The 24,043-nt window shown below is 51.6% G+C and overlaps 10 protein-coding genes across 10 annotated transcripts; 7 read left to right on the top strand and 3 right to left on the bottom strand.

Annotated features, from left to right (window-relative positions):
- Positions 1-1,683: 1,683 nt before the first annotated feature.
- HETIRDRAFT_430029 (uncharacterized protein) lies at positions 1,684-3,833 on the top strand (the record flags this gene model as incomplete). Its single annotated transcript, XM_009553254.1, has 3 exons — positions 1,684-1,931; positions 1,992-3,512; positions 3,575-3,833. 3 exons carry the CDS (start codon positions 1,684-1,686, stop codon positions 3,831-3,833), a joined length of 2,028 nt encoding a protein of 675 aa, XP_009551549.1.
- A 1,405-nt stretch (positions 3,834-5,238) lies between these two features.
- Positions 5,239-6,760, top strand: HETIRDRAFT_53467 (major facilitator superfamily; the record flags this gene model as incomplete). Its single annotated transcript, XM_009552890.1, has 4 exons — positions 5,239-5,331; positions 5,398-6,289; positions 6,360-6,539; positions 6,597-6,760. 4 exons carry the CDS (start codon positions 5,239-5,241, stop codon positions 6,758-6,760), a joined length of 1,329 nt encoding a protein of 442 aa, XP_009551185.1.
- A 751-nt stretch (positions 6,761-7,511) lies between these two features.
- Positions 7,512-9,041, top strand: HETIRDRAFT_174712 (major facilitator superfamily; the record flags this gene model as incomplete). Its single annotated transcript, XM_009553253.1, has 4 exons — positions 7,512-7,708; positions 7,766-7,847; positions 7,904-8,795; positions 8,845-9,041. 4 exons carry the CDS (start codon positions 7,512-7,514, stop codon positions 9,039-9,041), a joined length of 1,368 nt encoding a protein of 455 aa, XP_009551548.1.
- A 1,189-nt stretch (positions 9,042-10,230) lies between these two features.
- HETIRDRAFT_65992 (Metallo peptidase M36) lies at positions 10,231-13,398 on the top strand. The gene is made up of 7 exons (XM_009552907.1): positions 10,231-10,689; positions 10,740-11,264; positions 11,326-11,649; positions 11,720-12,248; positions 12,308-12,414; positions 12,472-12,939; positions 13,001-13,398. The coding sequence occupies exons 1-7, from the start codon at positions 10,306-10,308 to the stop codon at positions 13,118-13,120; spliced, it is 2,457 nt and encodes an 818-aa protein (XP_009551202.1). The 5' UTR covers positions 10,231-10,305; the 3' UTR covers positions 13,121-13,398.
- Positions 13,399-13,823: 425 nt separating this feature from the next.
- On the top strand, positions 13,824-14,779 carry HETIRDRAFT_242634 (uncharacterized protein; the record flags this gene model as incomplete). Its single annotated transcript, XM_009553252.1, has 5 exons — positions 13,824-13,958; positions 14,057-14,104; positions 14,165-14,237; positions 14,313-14,428; positions 14,546-14,779. Coding segments are annotated over 5 exons (606 nt in total), but the record flags the coding sequence as incomplete, so codon positions are not given.
- Positions 14,780-15,621: 842 nt separating this feature from the next.
- HETIRDRAFT_125777 (uncharacterized protein) lies at positions 15,622-16,871 on the bottom strand (the record flags this gene model as incomplete). Its single annotated transcript, XM_009553251.1, has 8 exons — positions 15,622-15,643; positions 15,709-15,750; positions 15,890-15,962; positions 16,073-16,148; positions 16,218-16,398; positions 16,502-16,675; positions 16,753-16,779; positions 16,852-16,871. The coding sequence occupies 8 exons, from the start codon at positions 16,869-16,871 to the stop codon at positions 15,622-15,624; spliced, it is 615 nt and encodes a 204-aa protein (XP_009551546.1).
- HETIRDRAFT_436575 (uncharacterized protein) lies at positions 16,870-17,798 on the top strand (the record flags this gene model as incomplete). Its single annotated transcript, XM_009553250.1, has 1 exon — positions 16,870-17,798. The coding sequence occupies one exon, from the start codon at positions 16,870-16,872 to the stop codon at positions 17,239-17,241; it is 372 nt and encodes a 123-aa protein (XP_009551545.1). The 3' UTR covers positions 17,242-17,798.
- HETIRDRAFT_480809 (uncharacterized protein) lies at positions 17,008-20,272 on the top strand. The gene is made up of 11 exons (XM_009553249.1): positions 17,008-17,862; positions 17,923-18,255; positions 18,311-18,441; positions 18,500-18,922; positions 18,980-19,072; positions 19,151-19,322; positions 19,381-19,429; positions 19,496-19,533; positions 19,593-19,866; positions 19,917-20,004; positions 20,081-20,272. Exons 1-9 carry the CDS (start codon positions 17,703-17,705, stop codon positions 19,700-19,702), a joined length of 1,509 nt encoding a protein of 502 aa, XP_009551544.1. The 5' UTR covers positions 17,008-17,702; the 3' UTR covers positions 19,703-19,866; positions 19,917-20,004; positions 20,081-20,272.
- Positions 20,273-20,520: 248 nt separating this feature from the next.
- On the bottom strand, positions 20,521-21,715 carry oar1 (3-oxoacyl-reductase 1; the record flags this gene model as incomplete). Its single annotated transcript, XM_009553248.1, has 8 exons — positions 20,521-20,553; positions 20,621-20,725; positions 20,784-20,845; positions 20,899-20,967; positions 21,022-21,114; positions 21,171-21,284; positions 21,350-21,395; positions 21,458-21,715. 8 exons carry the CDS (start codon positions 21,713-21,715, stop codon positions 20,521-20,523), a joined length of 780 nt encoding a protein of 259 aa, XP_009551543.1.
- Positions 21,716-22,112: 397 nt separating this feature from the next.
- Positions 22,113-23,247, bottom strand: HETIRDRAFT_106091 (uncharacterized protein; the record flags this gene model as incomplete). Its single annotated transcript, XM_009553247.1, has 8 exons — positions 22,113-22,139; positions 22,199-22,303; positions 22,354-22,406; positions 22,457-22,525; positions 22,582-22,674; positions 22,727-22,840; positions 22,892-22,937; positions 22,990-23,247. 8 exons carry the CDS (start codon positions 23,245-23,247, stop codon positions 22,113-22,115), a joined length of 765 nt encoding a protein of 254 aa, XP_009551542.1.
- Positions 23,248-24,043: the final 796 nt, after the last annotated feature.

Here is a 24,043-nt window from a genome sequence, read left to right as displayed (position 1 = left end):
CGTCAACGAGCCAACCTGCATGCTCTCCGGCCGCACCGCTGGATTCCCATACAGCAACGCAGAGATCCACGAACTCTTCCACCTTGACGTTCCGCTCACCCGCCTTCGGAAATCGTGTGCTGACTGTCAAAATATCCCTATAATCGTGTACGACTCGCCGCGCGCTAGGCAGCCGTGGGTCCGTTTGCATAGTGTCCCCTGACTTTGACGAGGCGGGGGACGGGAGTGGCGGAGAACCTGGTAGACGACTACGGAGTATCAGAGCACGCAGATGCAGCTGGGATATTGTGGATCGATGTTCCGTTCGGAAATTAGGCGGCCAATGTGCGCTGCACGTTTGATAGTGTGTAAACAAAGACCAGAGAATACCCTCGTCTGGACCACCTAAAATATACGTCCGTGAAGCAAGTATAATGGCTCGCCAAAGCAGTCGTTCTAACCATCTCCATAATTCACGGTAGCGTGTGAAGGAGACGAACAAGAGACGGCCCTGGCCCGCGCCGGATGTGGGGACAGGGTTGACGGGAGATGTTCGAGAGATGTCAGCCTCTAGATTTGGGAGCAGCAATGTCGCGCTGATGTAGATCGAGAGTGCCTTCTTTGAATCGGAGGGGGCCAGCCTTTCATGAGCCATGCCTGTTTGAGGGAGCGTGAGTTCTGGTGGTCAGTATTTGAGGCGGGTGTAGAAACCTTGAAGACAAATGCTGCGGATCACTTCAATCGCTGACCATGCTTTGCCATCTTGTATGTCTGATATTGTTGATGCAGAATCCGAAGAAACGAAACTGCCTGTGAACGAGGACGAAGAACTGTCCCCGGCGATGGAGGGAACTTGCAGAGTAGATGCATTCGTGCGGACGGAGAAAGATGGGTCCAAGCGATTCCACGCATCAGAGAGGTCGCCGACTTGCTCCAGATACGAAAGACACTCTTCATGTCGACCAAGAGCATATGCATAATGAGCTAACAAGAGTCTCAAGGACTGGGTACGTTGAGGGTTCGTCGGTGTAGTAGAATGAGAGCTGACACGTACATCCGAGTTGGGAGAATCAGATTCGAGACTCTTCAACTTGTCATAGCCTGCTTGCACCTCCTCTGTCCTTCCGGGCACGACTGTGCATTCTTCGTTCATAGCGAACGGTCCAGCAGCACCCTGTGCATCACCATCCAGATCGCTGTCGCTTGTTCCTCTAGCAATGAGAAGTGCAAGGGCCTGGGTCTGCGATGCTATTTCCGCAACATCCTTGAAACCGTGACAATGTTTGTTAAACTTGCGGAGGAGGTCAAACCAGGAAATGGGGGAACCGTTATGAGCCTTGGCTGGCGTGGAGGAGCCCCAGACGCCACTAGTGAGGGCGGTCCTGAGCTGGAGCCAGTAGTATTTGTCTTTGGTCTGTGCCATTCTAAGCCTTCATGCTACTCTGGTTTTGGGGATGGGAAGTGGTCGATGACGGAAGGAGCACAAGTGAGCACTGAGAACGGCCACTTTCTGTAAAAGTCACGCTTACATCACGAGCATTACTGGGATTTGAAGCCATTTGAACGATCCACTACAAAGGCTTGTAGTCCGACTCCCACACTTGAAGGGATCACTAGCCGGCCGCTTGTAGAGTCATGCCTTCACTACGAATCAGTGCCTAACTTAGACCTTATATTCTCGCAAATCTTTTCTTTCTTTATACCATGTCCGACCCGTCCTCCTCGACACCCAGCCTCACGCCTCAGTCCACTGGAACCCAGGATTCCTCCCCCAGCATTTCAGCGAAGAAATCACGTCGTCAGGTTGCCTTCTATCCGAACCACAATGCGATCAATAAACCGCAGAAACCGTTCAGCAGAAGCGCAGCGAAAAGGGAGAGCGTGATGGCTCTGGGCAGCATTGAGCACCTGCAACACTATTTCACAAAGACTGGGATCGCTGCGAAGAAGGAGTAAGTGCTCTCATATCTTGTTCATCTCGGGAACTAACGTCTTCGCGCGGACCTGGTCAGATCTAAGCAGCAGAGGAAGGGCCTTGTGCCAGCATTGGGCGGCGCAAACCATATGAAGGGACCTTCATCTCTGGGGAGCATTCTAGAATTCGAACTGCCGCCTTCTCCCGTTATACCCATGATACAACGACCTGCATATCCTCCGTATGTCAAGACCTACGAGACAGATCCGGAAAACCTCCGACCAGCCGTCATCGAGGATCTGATCGCTGTCGAGCATGCGTGGCGACTTACAGATCTCGAGCAGGACACGGAGCCAGATCCCGGACTGCTTGGGGTGGACAAAACGCGTTCGTCTACTAATCTCGATGTGCTAACCCTACTGAAGACGACCACCTACACGATCCGGTCCGTGCGAAACTATCTCGTCTCTCTCCCTGACGAAACCGTCGACTCTCACCGACAGCACTTCCGCCCAGCCTCTCTGGCCTCGAGCGCGCCCGCGCCCAAGCGTCTCGTTTCACAACCAAACGACCCATCGGACCCCTTGACATTGATCCGGCGCTCCGCGCTTGATGTGCTGACAGTATTGCGTGCGCTGGAAGAATCTTCCCGATTACCCCTTTCGGACGACGCGTATGATGCGCAAAGCGACCACGGATCACACCAGGGCTCACGCGTCGCCTCCCCATCTCATTTCTTAGAGGATAACGAGCATGAAGAAGTGGATGCTGAAACCTCTTTCGCGTTCTCAGTTGTTCAAGTACAGGGACGGAACGACTCAGTCTTAGTCTGGGAAGAAGAGGATGCGGATATGAATCCCGCGAGCGAGGAAGGGAAAGAGACAAAAGAAGGATGGGATGATCGTGTCCTCGCTGGTGGTTGGTTGTATAAGCAGGACGTGAAGTTGGACGCAGTGAAGAAGGAACAGGAGGTAGTGGGGTATTATTTGAATGTGGTGGATGAGGTGTTATTCGGCGGGCGGAAGGGGGGTACAAGGGGGTGGGATAGGGAGCGAGACAAGCTCGCAAGGAAAGAGGTTGAACGAGACGAGCGATCCAAAAGCCGACGTGTGAGTGCACCTACCGAAATGTTGAGCGGTGAAGGGGGAATAGGGCACAAAGCAAGACGGGTTGTCTCGATGGACATGATGAACACGATGCGGGTCACAGAGGAGCCCGAAGAAATGGATGCTGTTGAGGAAGACGAAGAAGGTTACGGTCCGAGTGTGCAAGATGAGGACTTACCGGAGTGGGCGAAACGGACCTCGTTTGCGGAGAACTCGTTGTCGCGCGCACATGCCCTGCTCATTTCCCTCTTGCCTACCAACTTGCTAGCACTCCTGCCGCGTGAGCTCGATCGTACAGAGCTGTTGCTGACGCTATCATCGGGGCAGGCGCTATGTGTAGCCTACAACGTTGGTGTCCGTCGCTCGCGCAAACCTTGGGGATATATCAGCAAAGAGGCGATCCACGATATCTTGGCTCTAGAACAGGCGCAGTCTGCTTCGGGCGAGAATGAGGATAAGGGGCGAAAAGGATGGACTTTCCGACGTTCGGACAATCTGCGTCTATGGGCTGCGTAAGTTCCATGACTTACTATTCGTCTGACCCTAGAAACTAAATTAAGTCCACGAAATATAGCGCTCTCAAGCTTCGCTATCTCATACCCATAGTCGCCCCCTCTCCGCCGCTTGGGTCAGCCATTAAACCATCCTCATCAGATTCAACTCCGATGACTTCTCCCTTACCGTCAACTATCAAATTTCCTAACACGGAACCCCAAGTGTACTTCGACGCACGAACCGTCGCACGGAGAGACGAAGGTTGGGAAGAAATGTTGGAACAGATTCTGGAAAGATGGGTACAGGCTGTTGTTGATGAACGAAGGGCGCAGCACTGACCGTGCTACGTCTGTTTAGACGTGTGGTGATACCCACTCGGTTGCTGTATACCGTACGAATGGAAGGACGAAAGGTCAGCGTATGTGTCTTGTGATACGAAATTTAATGAATGTACGAACATGTCTTGCTTTGCATGTAATGTACGCTAAAATCATAGTCGTTATCTGCGAGGGGCATGGACGGTGAGCACCAGAATTCACCCCTGATACACACGAAACCCGGCTAAGAATCCTCCGGGACTAAGGTACGTCATGAAGACGAGAATGATATTATACGTCTAAGTGAGCTCATAAACTGCTAATTTTGATGTCAAAGGACCTGTGGTATTCTTGTGACGCGTAAAATTAGCAGTGTGGGGTACAAGCCTAAGACATCTTGAAACACCATAGCCTTAGTTAGAAAAGGCCCTAGAAGACCTCGTTTTATCTCCACGACAGGCTAGTGAATTGTTGAAGGTGCGCCCCGCGGCCGGGAGGACTGGGAAATTTATGTTGGACTCAACAGGTGAGTGCAAAACACTCTGACATAACTTTCCAGGGTAACAAATGAGAACAGGAAGAAGTTGCACTGCTGTAGCCACTGAGAGGATGGACCCATCGTAACAAATAAGGACAAATATCGGTAGATATTGCGCAGTCGCCAAGTTTCTGGCTCTCCAATCATCCCGCTTTCCATCGACTCGACCATCACTCCTTTTGATGTTCTAGATTTATGAACGGGATCAAGCATCGCATACGAACCCGACGATGTTGGACCATGCAACCATAGCCTCTCCTCGAAGAACAGCTGCGCGTTCGAGGACCTGGAGCTGACACGAAGCACTGATTTCCGACCATATGTATATACCCAAGCATCTCAGCCAGCAATACCGTGCCTCTGGGGGATAAGGCGTTCAAGTGGCGTCTGTCCCAGTAAGATTTCATATATCCACTCGAGGTGTATCAGCAGACATCTGTCGCTTCTCTTCTCGGTCACAGGCGGACTCGCGCCCTCGGCCCGATGCGCGGCAAAAACTAGTCCTATGCAGCAGCGGGTGCTGAATCGTGCACGGACGCGGTAGTAGGGCCATATGCGGAGTGCGTTACACACCGGGAACTGAATGAGGTATATAATTCAGGCAACATGCTTCGCTTCGCTCGTCTGCATCTCCTGACCTTCGTCCACGTCGCGAGACTCTGGGAGGACTATGATATCGAAGACGGACTGCGCGACTCCGGAGTCTACGGAGCTCGAGCAGAAGTCGAGGGCTTACTCGCCCACACAGGCTTCTCTCAAAGAAACTGACGATGTTGAGAAGACAATCGTCATCCAGGAGAACGTACTGGATGATGTATACATTGTGGATCCTGTCGTCGAAAAAAGGTGTGTTCACTGTGAGACTCAATGATCTTGGCTCATGTATGGATGGGACATAGATTACTGAGAAAGATAGACCTCCGTATTATCCCTGCTTCAATGGCTATCTATACCCTCAACTTCCTGGCGCGGGCAAATATTGTATGTCATCTTCCAAATCAGCCACATAATTTTTGATTTTGATTTTTGTGACTCCTTGACCTACAGGGAAATGCGAAGGTTCTAAATGCAGACAAAGGTCACTCTCTGGACCAGACGCTCCACGTGACCGATAAGCAATACCTCGACGCGCTCATGATTTTCTTCATCTCGTACTCAGTCTTCGAAACGCCTTCCAATTATATGCTCAAAAAGTTCTTCCCCTCTCGCTGGTTCGCGTTCCTCATGCTCGGATGGGGTGCCATGGTCATGATCCTCGGTGGAGTGCAAAACTTCGGTGGGCTCGTCGCCGTGCGCTTCCTCCTTGGTGCCTTCGAGGCGGGGCTCTTTCCAGGGATCATCTACTTCCTGACATTCTGGTACCCTCCCCACGAGCGAGCATTCCGTACTGCTTTAATTGTAGCATGTGCCTCCATGGGTGGTGCGTTCGGAGGGTCGATAGCATTTGGAATAGGGAAACTAGACGGCGTGAAGGGTCTTGAAGGATGGAGGTGGCTATTTCTCATCGAGGGTATACCGTCCGTCGCGTGTGCGATCCTGGTCTACTTCTTCTTCCCTGACTATCCAGAATCCGCCAAATGGATGTCACGAGAGGAACGCCAGATGTTGATTCGCAGACTCAAGGACAATGCGTCGTTGGGACATGCCAAGATTTCATGGGCAGAGACCAAGGCGACGCTGACGGATTGGAGACTTTACCTCCATTATTTGGCGTTCATTTCCATCTCTGTCCCATTTTCAAGCATATCGCTCTTCGCGCCGACTATCGTGGCTGGCTTAGGGTATCAAGGCTTGAGCGCCCAACTATTCACAGTACCCCCATTTGCCATTGCATTCGTCGTGACTGTACTGGTATCTCGCCTGGCGGATAAGTACAAATCATGGTCACTGGGATCCGCGGTCTCGCTAATGACGGCGGGTTTATCTTTTCTCGTGCAAGGTAAGCACCATCTGGCTCTCTGACGCGACCACGCCTTGATTTTGAATTGTCGTAATGTGATCTACCGCAGGCGCATTACCACCAACTTCATTCAAAGCGCGATATGCGATGCTCTGCATTGCGACTAGCTTCTCGTACTCCGCAAATCCATCCCTCCTCAGCTGGCTCACCGCAAACTTGCGGAACACAAGTGCGACGACGCTTGCAGTCCCCTTGAACGTCACTCTCGGGACCATCGGACAAATAATCGGTGAAGTAATCTTTGGTAGTTTGGTGACAATCATACTGAATGAACTCTGTCAAAAAGGTATCTACATCTACAAGCCACAGGAGGCACCGGGATATCCTACGGGGCATTTCACGAACGCGGCATTCCTTTTGGAGGCATCTGTGGTCGTGCTTGTCTTGCGCGCTATTTATGCGAGACGGAACCGTTCTCTAGCGGTTGGTGAGAAACCATGGAGTTTGTAGTTCCACCGGTGCGTTCTGAGACTCATGAACACTGTATTCCACGATGTTTTCAAAAATATCACTCGGAGTTAGATCTTCAACGTGGATTTCACGTGTATGTAAATGATCTAATGATGCCCCTTCGGAATAAGCGTAAGGCTCCAAAAGACCCATGAATGGTAAGTGAACGGTAGCTCACAATTGCAAGGACCCACAATGACAAATATTGGTCGCAAAATATCCGGCTTTGTTCTGGCACATCACGACTCCCGCATATCCCCTCTCTGTCAGGATTCTGATCAATCTTGTTCAAATACTCTCTTGTATTCTACAAACGGATACCAAGATCATTAACGGGGATGCTTAGCAACATATGGACACAACATGACTTCGCCATCCAGGACATCTCTAGGCAACTTATCGTGGTCTCCAGAACTAAGTGCCTATCGGCGACCTAACTCGTTGTATTTCGATCTTTGAACACAAATTTATACATATGAACTCACCGGGATTAGTCTAGTATAGACCGTTTACGACAGGACCTCCGAATAGCAGCAGCCTTTGTCACTGACATTCTCGTCCCATGGGTCTCCTTGTCCGCGATCCCATGCGGAGTAAAAATAGGCGCGGACAAAAGCGGGTGTGCTGTCGCTGCGGCAAGGCTATAAACAGAGCGCGGCATGGTGGATCTTATAGACCATTTAAGAACGACGATCCCTACGCATTGCTGCAGACGCAGGGTCTGCTGCGGCTTCCCCTGTTGGCTCTACTCATGCCGCTAGACTCTGAGAAGAATCTCCTACCAATGGCCCGTGCGACTCCAGAAACTCCGGAGGCAGAAGACAAGGAGAGGGGGTTTTCGCCGACACCAAATTCTTTGAAGACGGTTGGCGTCGAGAGGACAATATGTGTTCAAGAGGTAGATGTTTCAGATGATGCCTACGTGATGGACCCCATTGCGGAGAAAAAGTGAGTTCTATATCAGACCTTGACCGCTTAATCTCAATGATGGACGGGTTTGTGTAGACTGGTGAGAAAAATAGATATACGGATTATACCCGCGATGATGGCAATACATACCCTCAACTTTTTGGCTCGGGCGAATATCGTAGGTCGCTCTATCAGCCCAGCTTGAGATAATATTTAGAATTTGTCGGACCACAGGGCAATGCTAAAGTGCTCAACGCGAACAATGGTCACTCTCTCGACGAGACGATCCATGTCACCGACAAACAATATCTTGACGCACTCATGATATTCTTCGTCGCATACTCGATCTTCGAAACACCTTCCAATTACATGCTGAAAAGATTTTTTCCTTCTCGCTGGTTCGCATTCCTCATGCTCGGATGGGGTGCCATGGTCATGATTCTCGGTGGAGTGCAAAACTTCGGTGGGCTCGTCGCCGTGCGCTTCCTCCTTGGTGCCTTCGAGGCGGGGCTCTTTCCAGGGATCATCTACTTCCTGACATTCTGGTACCCTCCTCACGAACGAGCGTCCCGTACCGCTTTGATCGTCACGGGCGCGTCGATGGGTGGCGCGTTTGGAGGGTCGATCGCATTTGGAATAGGGAACCTGGACGGCGTGAAGGGTATTGAAGCATGGCGATGGCTTTTCATACTTGAGGGTATACCGTCCGTCGCATGTGCAATCCTGGTTTTTTTCTTCTTTCCTGACTATCCGGAATCTGCCAAATGGCTGTCGGAAGAAGAGCGTAAGTTATCCCTTCACAGACTCAAGGGCAATTCGTCATCCGGGCACGCCAGAATTTCGTGGGCGGAGACCGAGGCGACGCTGACGGATGGGAGGCTTTATCTCCACTATCTGGCATACGTCTCCCAATGCGTCCCATTTTCGAGCATATCCCTCTTCGCGCCGACTATCGTGGCTGGCTTGGGGTATCAAGGCTTGGACGCACAGCTGTTCACAGTTCCTCCGTTTGCAATCGCGTTTGTCGTGACTGTGTCGGTATCTCGTATGGCGGACAAGTATCAGTCATGGTCCTTGGGGTCGGTGATTGCGCTCACTATGGCGGGAGTATCTTTCCTTGTTCAAGGTATAGATTAGCTAGTTGTCCTATTTCTGTTTGACGGCGTTTCAATAAGTGGTCACAGGTGCATTGCCGCCCACGGCATTCAAGGCGCGATACGCGATGCTCTGCCTCGCATCTAGCTTCACGTACTCTGTCAACCCGTGTCTTCTCAGCTGGCTGACCGCAAACCTGCGGAACACGAGCGCGACGACGCTCGCGGTCGCCTTGAACTTCACTCTCGGGAACATCGGACAAATCATTGGTAAATAGGACTCACGGCTCTTGATGGGTCAATATTTGCAAGGAGACTGACCCTGACCTGCATCCGAAAAAGGCGTCTACATCTATAAGCCCAGCGAGGCGCCGGGATATCCTACGGGACATTTTACGAACGCGGCCTTTCTCCTGGAGTCGGCTGCGGTGGTGCTTATCTTGCGAGCTATATATGCGAGGCGTAACCGTTCGCTTGCACCGGGCGAGAAACCATGGCACATGTAATTGTACGGCGGTGAGGATGGAAAATCTCTTCTTCTTTTATATACCTGCGGCTTACCGTAATGACAGTCAGACACGTTTTGTACCGTATCAGACTATGATCCTGTTGCCTTCTGTTTCCCCCAGAAACTTGCTTCATTATCGCAGAACCCACATGTTCCCGCTTGGACGGCCTAGTTTACTTCCTATGGACATTGGACAAGACATTCTCTGTATATCCCGAAGTTCATGAGTGTGGTTTGATATATGTCAATCTGAGAACTCATAGGGAAAAGCGATGGGTAAGGTGTGAAGCGGTCAGTCAACGACGATATGAAGATACTTGTTGACTGGAAGGTGGCGTCAAGAGGAACTGGAAGTCGCAGACGCACCGGATACGGCCGGATCCTGGAAGATTGCAATCGGGCCGAGATGAGATTGTGCAAGGGCTTGTCAAGGTCTGTCAAGGTCCATACGTCCATCAAACAGACGGCAGGTGCGTGTAAGTAGGTGTAGGTGCGTGTAGGAGACTTTGGGGCTCCCGATGACTATACAAGCGTGAACATGCAACGTGAGCTCAAGGAGGAAAGCAATGCACGAAGTCTGAACTTAGTTTCCGTCGGAATCGGTCGGATCGAGAATTTGCGATCTATTACGATGCAAATTAGGATGCGAAGTCTGCGTATACTCGAGCTTCGCACTGTGGTGGAGTCGTTCGGTCTGTGTGCAGGTGCTCAGAGGGAAGACCCCCAGCTGCAGACAAATGGCGGGACCTTATCATAGCCGCGACATGTCGCGACTATTGCGGCGAGACCCATTCCAAGATGGTCCGGACGACTCGCTGGGCGGAGACGGCCGCGAAACCGAAAAGGGGAGTGTGGGGAGAGCCGTCGCGTGGCCGAGGGCTCGCAGTGGCGACGCGTGGCGCGAGCGGGGGCAGATAAGAGTCAGTGCGACAGCGCTACTACCCCTCTCATCCAAACCCCCATCAACCCCTTGACTGGTCGGTTGCAGGGTACTACTCTCCTCTCTCTCCACTGCTTTCGTTTCTCTTTATACAATGCGCCTCTTCACCACCTCCTTGGCCCTAGCTGGCCTCGCGGGGTATGCTCTCGCTCACTCGGGCGGCGTCTCACGACGCAAGTCCCTTGGCTTCGGTCCTGTGCACCCCCAGGCCAAGTTTCACTCTGCACAGCCATATGTTACGAGTAACTTCTTGACCACTGAAGACCCGTTCGAGATTGCGAAGAGCTTTATGACGGCCTTACTCGGTGACCAGCTTTCCGCGACCAACACATACACTATCCGGAAAGACTCGTATACTGACAAGGCGACGGGCATCACTCATGTGTATGTCCGCCAGCTCGTCGACGGACTCGAGGTCTCCGATGGCGACATCAACATTAACATCAAGAATGGGCTGGTCTTGTCCTACGGAGACTCAGTGAGTGGACCATTCGCTGGCATCAACTTTGGCGCTCATGTTCCCCCTAGTTCTTCCGCGGCGACAGTGCCTTGATGCAACCCATGACTGAGGGACCTCATGTCGAATACTGCCGTCAGTTAGGTGACGAGCTGTCAGAACGCGATACTCTCGTCGAGAATTATAGGCGTCGTATGCAGGCCTCCTCGTCTGAGCAGGTCACACTCAATGGGGCCGCCGACGTCGAGTCCATCTATGGAGAGCTCCCGCACCTCTACCAATCGAACTGTGCACACAAGGACCTTCCATCGATGATGCCCGACAGCGGGGATTACACCGATCCGCGACACGCGCTCTTGCAGTTCATGATCGCTGCGACGCCGAACGAAGAGTTGGCGAGTAACATCAAAGACCAATACGAAGCATACTTGCAGAAGATGGTCATCAGCTCGGAGCACCACTTCGTTGGCGATCACGCAGCCACGGCTGCCGTGATCATCGACAATGTTCCTGATGCCGTCGCCCCCGTCAAGGCGAAGCCTGTGTATGTCCAGGTTCCCGATGGTGACAAGACTTCTTTGATGATGTCATGGAGGGTGTGTCTGCTTCTCTTCCGTCCAGATTTGTGATTAGCGTTCTGACACGTTGCTAATTTAGTTCGAAGTTGAGATGTCAGACAACTGGTACGAGACCGCCGTCTCCATGCTCTATCCGCACAATATCATCTCGGTCGTGGACTGGGCGTCGGACTCACCCATTCCCAAGAACCCGCCCGCACAACGCGCCCCCGCTACGTACAACGTCTGGGCGTGGGGTGTCAATGACCCATCGGAGAGCAGCCGCTCTATCGAGAAGGAGAACTTCGATTCATTGGCCAGTCCTCTTGGATGGCACGTGATCCCAGCCGCGAGTGACCCGATCGCGCGTGGTACCTCTAAGAAGGGCGAGTTCGTCAACACCACGACCACTCGTGGTAACAACGTGCGTATAACATATCTGCTATGTTTGACGACCTATCCTGATTTTTCTGTGGGGCTCGTCTCGAATTCAGGTCTTCGCGCACGAGAACTGGGAGGGTCTGTCCAACTGGCTCCAGAACTACCGCCCTGAGGGCGGTGAGGGTCTCGAGTTCGACTACACCTATAATCCCAAGAAGACGGACAGCACCGATGCGAAGATAGAGGCGCAGAAGTACATCAACGCCACCATCACGCAGCTCTTCTACACGACGAACATGGTCCACGACTTGTACTATAGGTACGGCTTCGACGAACTCTCCGGTAACTTCCAGCAGGACAACTTCGGGCGTGGGGGTGCGGGCAACGATGCCGTGATTGCGAACGCGCAGGACGGCAGCGGGTTCAACAACGCGAACTTCATGACGCCACCCGATGGCCAGAACGGACGCTGCAGGATGTACCTGTGGAACACCGCGACCCCGTATCGTGACGGCGATCTCGAAGCTGGGATCGTCATTCACGAGCTGTCACACGGGCTGAGCACTCGGTTGACGGGTGGGCCGGCGAACTCGGGGTGTCTTGGCTGGGGCGAGTCTGGTGGAATGGGCGAGGGGTGGGGAGGTAAGCCGCTGCGAGTCCTTGTCGTTCCGCAGAAGATGCTAATGCAGCCTTTTGATCAGATTTCCTGGCTACGATCATCAGGAGTAACAAGGAGTACTCGGACTACCCAATGGGTGCGTGGGCCGCTAACCAAGCTGGCGGTATCAGGAACTTCCCATACTCCCTCGTGAGTGTACATTCCTCAGCTTTTGTCGTTTGTCTATGTCTGACCAAGTTTCTTTAGAATGACACCATCAATCCCTCTTCGTACAAGACCCTCGACAAATCCGGTTACTGGGGCGTTCACGCCATCGGCGAAGTCTGGGCGCAGATCCTCTGGGTCGTCTCACAGCGCCTGATCGCCAAGCACGGATACACCGACACACTCTACCCCCCGACGCCGCTCGCGAACGGCACCATCCCCATCGGCGAGTTCTACCGCCCGCGCGAGCTTGACGCCGCTGGCAAGGAGAAGCCGCTCGTGCCCGCGCACGGGAACTCGCTCAGCGTCCAGCTCGTGCTCAACGGGATGAAGCTGCAGCAGTGCCGCCCGTCGTTCTTCGACGCGCGCAACGCGATCATCCAGGCAGACGAGGTGCTCACCGGCGGCGAGAACTACTGCGACCTGTGGAACGCGTTCGCGGAGAAGGGCCTCGGGAAGGACGCGAAGGTCGAGGGCCGCACGCCGTGGGGTGGAGGAATCCGGACGAACGTGAGTTGCTTGCTTTATATTGTTTCATGGCAGTGGTTGACGGGGCGGACGATCGTTATAGGGCTTCGACGTTCCTGCAGTCTGCAAATCCGGCAAGACTCCTGAGCCACCAACAGCACCCTCGCCTGCGCCCGGTGAGCCCGACGACGATGACGACGGCGATGACTGGCCATGGGCTTAAACCTCTAATGATCTATTCCATTTCCTCGCGCTGAGGTTCCCGACTCGCAACGTAGAACGACGATCTTATACCTCTCGTAATCGCGTCATCTCGAGCCTCGGTTGGATATCACTACCACTCGCCATCCCTCCCCATGGACACTCGCAGTTACTGTCTCGGTAGAACGGCTCGGTTAGGATTAGAGGGCTCTCTTTTATTTGTTCATGTCATTTGTTCATGCTCGATCCAGTTACGCACGATGCAGTTGGTTGTACGAATATAGTTTGGTTGACATATTGATGGCGTCCGGTGATGGCGAACAACTTAGTTCTTTGAGGTTCACTCAGGGGAATTGATGGTACGCATTCTTGACCGATTCAAAGCCTATCTTGCAAACGAAAGGGAAAGAGCTATGGGCGTCTGTTAGCCCGGGTGACTGACGGGCGTCTGTTCATGATGTCACTACGGCGGAGTAGCCTCCGCGGAGTGCTCACCTCAGTCATCTGGCCTGTGTAGTCATTTCAAAGCCCTACACACCAGCCTATCTCCTGCCAACCACACCGATCTATAGAAACCTTCATAATTCATACAATAATACTCGCAAGATCCATCAAGACCTAGACTCGGACTCTCAGCAACCAACCCTAGATCCTCGACTTTCGGCAGCCGACCTCTAATAACCGATCTAGACATCATTTCTGCTGGTGCTATAATGGCCACCTCCGCAGCTCCCATCAACGTGAAGTTGCTGCTCATCGGAAACTCCTCTGTAGGAAAGAGCAGCTTGTTGCTGAGGTTCTCGGACGAGCAGTGGTTGCCCGAGGACGAGGCGAGTGCGACGATTGGGGTGGATTTTCGGGTGAGTTCGTCCGCTCAGACCTGCTTTGTCTCTTCCCGAGCTGGTTTTGGGTAATGGATGATTTCGTGATGCCGACGCTCATCGCGTTATGGTGGTAGGTGCATAAGATGGATGTGAACGGGAAGAAAGTCAAGTTGAGCATATGGGTGCGTCAATTATTTATCAGCTTTTATTACTAGCATTTATTGTGGACACGACGTCGCTAGGATACAGCTGGACAGGAGCGCTTCCGGACTATCACTTCCTCGTATTACCGCGGCGCGCAGGGCATCATTCTGGGTGAGCTAATACCTGGATTTCTTGTTGAGATATCGCGCATGGAGATTGACTTTGTTTTGTCTTGTGAATCGTCAGTGTACGATGTGGCGAACCGCGAATCTTTCGATGCGCTTCCACGATGGTACTCCGAACTCGAAACATACGTCTCTGAATCGGTCGTCAAGATCGTGGTCGGAAATAAAGTAGACAAGGTCCGTCATCTCCCCTCATACCACATTCATATTCACAGAAGGCCGTTTAAATGCAATCATCGCATCGTGCTCTCTCCTACCCTACTCGCACGCGAATCGGCACGGTCGACCCACTAGGAGTTCTCTCGCCAAGTCCCGACACACGAGGCGGAGGCCTTCGCGGAGCGCATGAACAGCCTCTTCGTCGAGGCGAGCGCCAAGACGTCGGTCGGTGTGCGCGATGCGTTCCGCAATGTCGTCGAGCGCATCATCGACACGCCGGAGCTGTGGGAGTCGTCCAAGACGAAGGCGCGCGGTAAGGACGGTGCAGGCGGAGCTAATGCGGGGAGCGGCAGTGGCAGTATGCCCGGGAACATCGATTTGAGTGCATCGAGTGGGGGCGGCGTGGATGAGGGCGGATGTGGATGCTGAATGTCCTTGGGAGACAGGATAGCCTTGATTCTGACGGCGCTATTCCGTGCTGGCTGGAGACTAGAGCTCGTAGACGACCACCACGCACAGGTGATGTTTACCCACACATACACACGATTCATGACTGCCACGGCTCTGCTTCTTCCTTCTTCAGCTGCTCAATTGCCACTTACTTTAGGCTCCATTATCTACTCGGGTCCCTGGTTACTCTTTTTTGTTCTGATGAATGTATACCCAGCATTGTATGATATGTGAATTCCCTTGGATTCGGGATTGCTCAAACGGAAACAGAGAGACGACGGTCTCAAACCCGACACACTCTGCATGTGTATAGATTTCTTCGCATAAACGGAATGTGGAAACTGCATGCAGATTACGCGACTACTGACCAGCTCTCACGTGTCAGCAGGCTTCGAGGCCATTTGGATAGGCTAAACTACTGGGATCTGAGACGTACAGATTGGCTCGCTCGTGCGCATACAAAACATCTATTCGGATGAGCAAACGTGCGTGCGTTGTATGCGCTTCACGGAGAGAGAGACAGATGGAGCGACAAACAAACAGGAGAGCACAAGTCGTTTTAATGAATAATACAAGGACCAGGCGTCCATCGGTCCGGGCTTTTAGTAGGCCGTGCGGGTTGCAGGTGCGAGTGAAGACACAGAGGCGGGAGGCGTGAAGGGAACACAGAGCGGCCGTTGCGTGGGGAAACGTGCAAGTTGTGCAAGGGGTGATTGAGTGTTGGACAATGGGGCGGTATGAGGGGGTTGTACGAAGAGTCCTCATTGATAAATAAAATTATACCTGTCGAGGAGACGATGAGTGCGATAAGTCGTGTGGATTGTATGAAAATTACGTGTGGCTCTTACCGAGACAGCAGATGCGGAATAGCGGAGAGTTGAGGGCCATAGCTTGAACACAAGAACGCGCATAGGGAGAAGATAAGTAGAAAGGGGAGAACAGAAGTGCGTGAGTGCGCGATACATGATTGTTAGAAATACACCGTGTACACTAAAGCGGAAGAACAAAAAGGCTAAACCGGGGACTCACCGTGCGGCATTGTCGTAGAGTTCAAAGAGCGGGATCGCAAGCAACTTCATATTTTTTGGGACCGCGAGCACTTCTATAACCATATTGATAGATTTGTCGATTCGTTTTTGGAGAGATGGGAGCAAAAGGGATTATGAAAAACGGTGAGTGCACGATACTAACAAGAAAAGTGGATATACGCACTGCGCTCAGGCATCTGAACAAGGAAGAGTTTTTTACACTCCTTAGGCTTCGTGATATGTGCGGGGACAAAGGGGTACTGTGCACACGAATAGGTGTTACGATTATGACAGGCGCTCAAATCACTGGGAGGATAAGGGTCACACACCATGAACGTCTCAAAATTGGGGCGCCACCACTGGGCGAGGCAGTCACCAATCTCCCAGTCGTTGTCGACGCCATGGGACGCGTTGAACTGACGCGACTCGGTCGGCGGGGCCAGGCGGTCATCTAGCCTACGCTTCAGGCCTTCGATCTCATCTTCACCAGGCTTCAGGTAGTCTCCCGGACTGTTGTACGCGTCAGATTCGCGTGTACAAGTGACAAGTACACGAAATGAAAATATATGAGAGGTTTAGGAGTGAGTTAGCAGGGTGGTGACGAAGCACGTACAGCTTGAAGAACGCATTGGCAATTTGGAGCATGAGAATGTGTGGATGTCCATGGTCATGTACAACGAGGATCCCTTCGACCGTGCGACGCATACCGAAGTCTTCATAGTTGTTCTGCAGGCGCTGTAGACGCGCTGAAACAGATGGGTCTTCTTCCGGTTGAGCTTCTTTAGTGCTGTTCGAGAAGAGAGGGACGGGTAGGCGCGATTGGTATGTCTTTTGGAAAGGTACTGGCGGGCATGGGCAGCTTACCTGAACGTGAAGTTCGAGAGAGGATAGCTGAGATGGGTTTGTTCGCAGGGTAGACATAAATACGGATTGAAAACATAATTCTACGCCAAATTAACGTACAGAGCGATTGTGTTCGACATGATCAATGTATCTGGAGAGCCGAGGAAAATAGGCAACGGTGTTCGAGGCCTGAAGGATGTTCAAGACGTTGATGGCCGCGCAGCGGGGCTGGCTGTTGTTGACGATATTTACTGGTGTTTGCCCATCCGGGCCACAACTTCCTCCTGCCACCCACTACGACTGACGGCTCTACGTTCCCTCTCGTGGCCAAGATGCATTGCACAACGGCACCGTACCATTCCATCCACAAGCACAAGCATAGATTGTGGCATCGAGGCTACTGAAGACCGTGTTACACAGCTCATAAGCGCTTGCCACATTATGTTTCAACCTCCAGCGCCAACCCGGTGTTCGTCTTCCGTGTCAGAGAACAATGAAAACATGTTATAAACCTGCTCCAGGTCGTAATTTTCTCGTCTCCGCTACTAGCCAATACACGTCGTTTTGTGTCGCTTTTTTTCCAGTTGTGTTCAGGTCGTCATGAGGAGAAACAATCGACGCTAGTCGACGCTCGCGACGCTCTTACGATCAATTGGATTTCTTCACATCCCGGATCATCTCAGCTTATTGGAGTTGTTGTCAGATGTCCTTCGGATCGTGGTTTCCGCGATCTCAACGTCTCGGACAACCGCTGTATCGTCATCCTGATTTGTCTTGGATTATGGTCGTTTCGACTAAACAATTTGCGAGCACAGGTCTCCGGCCACCACAACCCGTTGGATATGAAGCGCTCTGAAAGGTATAAGTTTGCATGGGTTCCTGTTTTACAAAAAAGCCCACCAATACTCCCCGGATCCCCACTCCCCACAGGGCCTATCCACTAATTTACCCCCGTTCTCAACTTCACGAGTATGAGGACCAACTGGAACATCCGGTTTTACGGTCTGCTGCTGACAGTCGCCTCTATCACTGGGCGCATTGCGTGCCAGGACTTGAAAAGTGATCTCACAGGCGCTGGTTTGACAGCACTGTTCCCGGGAGATTCAGGATATCAGGACGCAAGCAAGGCTTGTGAGTTCTACATACGGATGCTCGTGCCATTTTCTCTGGCTGATCAAATCTTTGTCGTAGACAACCTTCGATTCAATGTTTCCCCAGCTGCCGTCGTCTATCCCGAGAGCGCGCAGCAGGTCGCTGCCGCCATTCAGGCGGGAGCGTCAACGCATACGCAGGTGGTCGCGCGCAGTGGTGGGCACAGCTACATCGCAAATGGCGTCGGAGGGAAGAACGGCGCCCTGGTGATTGACCTTAGCAAGCTCAAGAATATCACTGTCGATAACAACGCTGGCACGGCAGTTATTCAGACTGGTAACAGGCTCGGGGATGTCGCTCAAGCTCTGAATGACCAAGGCCGGGCACTTCCTCATGGGACGTGCCCATATGTTGGTGTCGGAGGTCATGCATGTACGTCAATTTTCCGCCTTGCCATTTATCGTTCTGATATAGGCCAATTTTCTAGCCTTTGGCGGATTTGGCTTTGCTTCACGCATGTGGGGTCTTACCATCGACCACATCATTTCTGCCGAGGTTGTTCTCGCCAATGGTACAATTGTCACTGCATCGAATACGACGAATTCGGATCTCTTCTGGGTCTGTCGCATGCATTTTTCTTGCTTCTCCCTCTCATCAGTCGGGTTCCCTCCGCTAGGCTATGCGTGGCGCAGGTTCTTCTTTCGGGATCACCACTGCCTTCACCTTCGCCACTGAGCCAGTTCCTTCGTCCGCGCTGGTATTCTCGTACAGCTGGAACGCCGTCAACGCCACTGCTCTCGCGCACATTATCTCGGCCTACCAGTCCTTCGTCCAAACCGATATTCCCGCTACATTTGATGCAGAGCTCACTCTAGGCAAGGGAGGGTCTTCAAATACTGCCAGTGTCGAGTTTGTCGGTGGATGGTATGGCAAGCCGGCGGATTTGAACAGCACAGTGAAGCCCTTCCTCGACCAGATTCCTCAAAAGCCCACGGTAAGCATTACCGGCGGGACATGGTTGGAGAGCTTGGAGAGCCTGGCGGGAAGCGACACCTTGAGCACCAGCGCTCCTGATGAGACGGATACATTCTACGCCAAGGTATGTGCTACCAAGCATGTCTGAGACAACGAGAATGAAACTTGGGCTCTTTTCTAGTCTCTGATGACGCCCGAAAACTCTCCAATGAGCGCTGCCGCTATCAACGCATTTGCATCGTACCTGACGCACCAAGGCTATACTTCTAACACGGTCAGCAATCCCCATTCATAGTGTCAGGCGCCTGGGAGTACTGGGCTGACATTGTGTGGTATTTTGGTATCTGTGTAGAACTGGTTCACGCAAATTGAACTGTACGGCGGCCCCAACTCGGCGATCAACGCCGTCCCCCTCGACGCTACATCGTTCGCGAGCAGATCGACGCTCTTCACGATCCAGTTCTACGCTTCGTCATCTAACTACAGTCCGCCCTATCCCAATGTGGGCTTCTCATTCCTGGATGGTGAGCTCGGCGCTCGATCGAGTCTTGACCCAATCCACTAACGATTGTTGTCTTGTAGCCATGGTCGCAAGTATTGTCGACAATAGCCCATCTGATTGGGCGTATGGGTATGTCACTTTTACTTTGTAAATGCTAAGGATCTGGAAGTCAAGTTGTTGACAACTGCGATTCAGTGCTTACACCAATTATATCGAGGACAAGTTAAACAACTGTGCGTAAATTATCTGTCCCTATGCCGTTTCGCATGACGCTCAATGCTAGGTAACACAGCGCAAGCTTTATACTATGGCTCGCACTACGAGCGGCTGCAGTCCATCAAGAAAGAGGTTGACCCCAACAATGTCTTCAACTTCCTTACTTCTATCGCTGAGCCTCAGTGATCACAGTCATGGCATCACAACTACGCTCTGCCATTGACGCCCGTTTTCATTTTAATATTCCCCCTAGTCTAAGACTCCTGACGAACAATGGCCTCTAATAGGTTTTCAGTATATCATACTAGTCGCCGCCCTACATTCGTTTCAAGATCGCTATTACGATTAGCGTATGTAAGATACGGATCGACATTATTACATTTTTTGTAACTGCCACTAGTTCTGGTGAGCCGACCGCTGCAAGAGGCTTTCGAGAAATCGCCCCCGACCATGATCTCAAATTTGGAATTTCGACACCTTGAGTCCAGGTACTCCTATGGATGTCGTTCTTTCGTCACTCAATCTGACTCACGCCACGGACATGAAAATGCCTCACGGCGACAGGTTATATGCACCCCAGGGGGGTAACTGCTCGATCCCAAACAGGCTCTCGATTGAGATCTATCTTGCTCTTAATGATGCCTCGATTATGGAAGTTCTAACAAGGCCTTCACGAGGGAGTCGGTATGCTACGTGACTGCTACGTGTTAATACTCGCACGACGCTCTAACACCGACAAAGGGACCCGTTGGCTGTAGAGCGTGCGCCTCTCGGTATAGGCTGATTGATTTGAGGTGTGTTCTGCGTTGAAACCCACGCGAAGCGATGCTCCCATCAGAAAAGCGTACTTGAACTCAATTGGTTGAGCCGCCTTAAGTGCTGATCGTTACTGGTACTCTCCTCAATTGGTACAGGGAACATAAAACATTCTTTCATCATTCGCGATTCCCCACTATTCGTACACCTGAGCTCTGGCTGGAAGTGTGCAACGACATAAGCCCAGATCAGTCGAAGTGCCATCCGCCATCGACGCTGACCTACAAGTTTGTGGTGTGACCAAAATGTCAAATGGTGCTCGAATTTATTGGTGAGCAATGTACTTACGGTCTGACCCGTAATATAATTTGCATCTTCGGAGACAAGGAAGGATACCAAGTTTGAGATGTCCTCCGGCTTGCCGATCCGGGAAATGGACATGTTACTCAAGCCCTGTGAACCAACGATCCCAATGAGATCGCTTTGATGTATGCGGAGTTAAATGACGTACACTTTGGGAGAATTGTCCCTCAGGAAGACCCTGACTGACGGTTTCCCGTTCTATAGTCTGCACTGGATGAAGCGACATGAGCAGAAGCCCACGGCGCGTGATCGGGACTACACACGCATGTCGGTATCGATGAACCCAGGAGCATACGCGTTGACAGTGATATTGTGTTTCCCGAACTCGACAGCTTCATTTCTGATGGTTAGCATCATCTAGTAAACCGTAGTCGAATATTTCGTACCAGCATTTTGAGTCAGCCCCCGCACTGCGAACTTTGTCGCAACATATGCGCCAAGGCGAGCAAACGGTCTTTTTCCGCAGAGGGAGGAAGCACCTGCATAGACGGCTGAGGAATATTGTTGACTCTTGAAAGCAGTTGAGGGGGCAGACCAATGATTTTTCCGCCACGACCTTGGGCAATCATCTGTGCAGCAGCGTGTTTGTAGCAGAGAAAGACTCCCTTAATGTTGACATCATAAAGTTGGTCAAGGTCCTCGGTGGTCGCTGATGGTATCCAATCATATAGAGTCAACGGCGTTAGAGATAGCACTCTCCGAGATGTGGCTTACTTTCAAGTAGCAGTTTCGTTCGAGCAATTCCTGCGTTGGCAACCATCTTTTCGTGTTCGTGGCTCAGTGAAGTGATTATCGGCACGAGGAATAATAAGAATGACTCACAACGTCAAGGCTACCAAGCTCACTGACCACCTTTGACACCATATCCTTGACCTGTTGTTCTACAGCAACATTCCCCACGACACTGATAGACCTTCGGCCCTTGGCCTGGATCTCCTTGGTTAAAGATTGGAGGGCAGAGAGATTGGACTCCAAATCATTGACAGCAACATCATATCCATCGTTAGCCAAGCGATGAGAGATAGCTCGACCGATGCCACGAGCTGCGCCAGTTACAAGAACAACACCCTTGGAGGACATGATGCCAGAAGCTCAGATATAATACGGCACGTCGTAAGTGCGTCCTGATATTTAAGAAAAGCATTTAGCGAAGATAATTCAGTATGCCGCGCTAATGAATAGCTTGGGACATCTCATGACAAGGTCAGTGAATAGCGCGAAGGATGACGCCTCCTGGTTTAGGCACGATTTCGCATGACCCACATCTGTGCCCGTGGTTCTGTGGTCTGGATTTGATTTCCCTTCGGTGCGCAGCTCTGAAGCAGAATTTTAGCAAGTCACGATGTGCAATCAGGGACTGAAGCAGCCAAGACTCTCGTAACATCGTGAGATCTAGAAAAAGCGTAAATGACAAGCTTTTTGGTACATGTGAGGTTTCAGGCATCGCAGAGGGCACTTGTGACCTGTAAAACATGATTCAAAGCCAACCCCCATCGCTGCTAAACTGCGTATCGGCCAAAGGATATGTCAGTCACGATGATTTGAGGATAGCCTGCGACTCACTGTCTGCCCTGTAATATACCCCGCCTTCTTCGAAACCAAGAAGGATACCAACTCTGCAATATCTTCCGTCTCACCGAGGCGCGGGATCGCTAACGTGGAGATGCTCTGCATTGTATGAGTACAGGGACTGACTGTAAGATGTAACGGGCACATACGGCCTCTACAAATGCACCTGGCTCCATGTTCATCGATCGCTCAACATCTTCCACTGAACAAAATTGAGCGAACTTGAAATTGGGGCAAGAACGTGCTACCCACACATCTCAGTCTTGATAAATCCAGGGGCGTATGCATTGACCGTGATTCCATGCTTTCCCAACTCCATAGCTGCAGCGATATCATCAAACTTGCAACGCAATTTCCTCTCTAAAAAACATCCTCACCAGCTACTTGCGTGAGACCCCGCACTGCAAATTTTGACGCGACATAAGCAGAACCGAGTAGGAAAGGTCTCTTTCCAGCAACAGACGATGCGCCTACGAGGGAGATAAGATGAACGTTGAAAGCCAGATATACTGAGCAACATACCGACTATCCGTCCGCCTCGCCCTTGTGCAATCATTTGCTTTGCAGCATACTTATAGCAAAGCATGGTACCCCTCACGTTGACCGCCATGGCGTTGTCTAACAATTCACTGGATGCTTTTTTGCACAATGAGTAAGCAGCAGAGACGTCTCGACAAAACAACCAACTTTCGACCAAAGGGCTTAATGGGCAGATTCCGGCGTTGGCTACCATCTACAAATCCCCTCGTTAGATTAAGCACAATTGAGCAGAAAAAAACACTCACCACGTCCAGGCCACCGAGCTTCTCAACGACGAATGGAATCATTTCCTTTACTTGCACTTCTTCAGTGATATCAGCAGTGATCCTGACAACATTTCGGCCCTTGCTTCCTATTTCTTTCGTTACATTATCGAGCTCGGAAAGACTCGATTTGGGATCGTTGATGGCGATATCGTACCCATCGTCCGCCAAGCGGCGAGCTATCGTCCGACCTATACCTCTAGCTGCACCAGTTACGAGAGCGACGCCTCTGGATGTCATGGTCCACTTTCTTGAGGACGCGACTGTGTGGAGTGGCGAACACTCTAGAAAACGGGAAGGTCATGAACTTATACCGCGGCGATACGATACGACAGACATGATTAGCGTGGGAGCGTTGCGAGGTGGGTATGTACCCTTTCCTTCCATAACTTCTCAAGAGATTCAATAACTTCTACCTTGCTGGTCAGACGGCCTTGCATGCTCCACTATGCGCAAGTTAGAATGTCATTCGTACCTTGGCTGCCGTCGCACTTTTTTGACGCTGTGGATAGTGACAGCAGACCACATCCGGTTGATAAGAACACAGCGGTGCATAAGGGTCCACAGCAGCTATTGAATGCAGTATGACAGCGTCAAGTTCTTCATGTGGGAGGAAGAAGGAGAAGATGATAGCGACAGTCAACTCATGTCACACGCTTGCTCACACCGGCCGCCTATGTTGACGCCGATGACGATACCGTTCTTCACGTTATACACCAACATACTCAGAGCTGTGTGCATACGAGGGAGAGCACGTCCGAACTATGATCGCGACTGTCGTCGTGAGTTTTTATGAAGGTCAAGTCTTTCATACCACATGACAGTCATGTGACCGTAGTGTGCCGATACGAAGTTGACCCCGATGCCCGTATTGTTCCACATTACGCAGTACACAAACGGTGTCAACTATGCATAATTGTGCATAAATTTCCGCAGATGTTTGGAATGAGTTACAGAGTGCAGATTCTTTCAAGGGCCTGGTACTGCCGTGCCATTTGAGAGCTCGCGATACCTATTTCGCACCCAGCGGCTATGC

Source organism: Heterobasidion irregulare, assembly GCF_000320585.1.
Source record: "Heterobasidion irregulare TC 32-1 unplaced genomic scaffold scaffold_11, whole genome shotgun sequence".
Taxonomy (NCBI): Eukaryota; Fungi; Basidiomycota; class Agaricomycetes; order Russulales; family Bondarzewiaceae; genus Heterobasidion; species Heterobasidion irregulare.
This window is presented reverse-complemented; position numbering and strand designations above follow the sequence as displayed.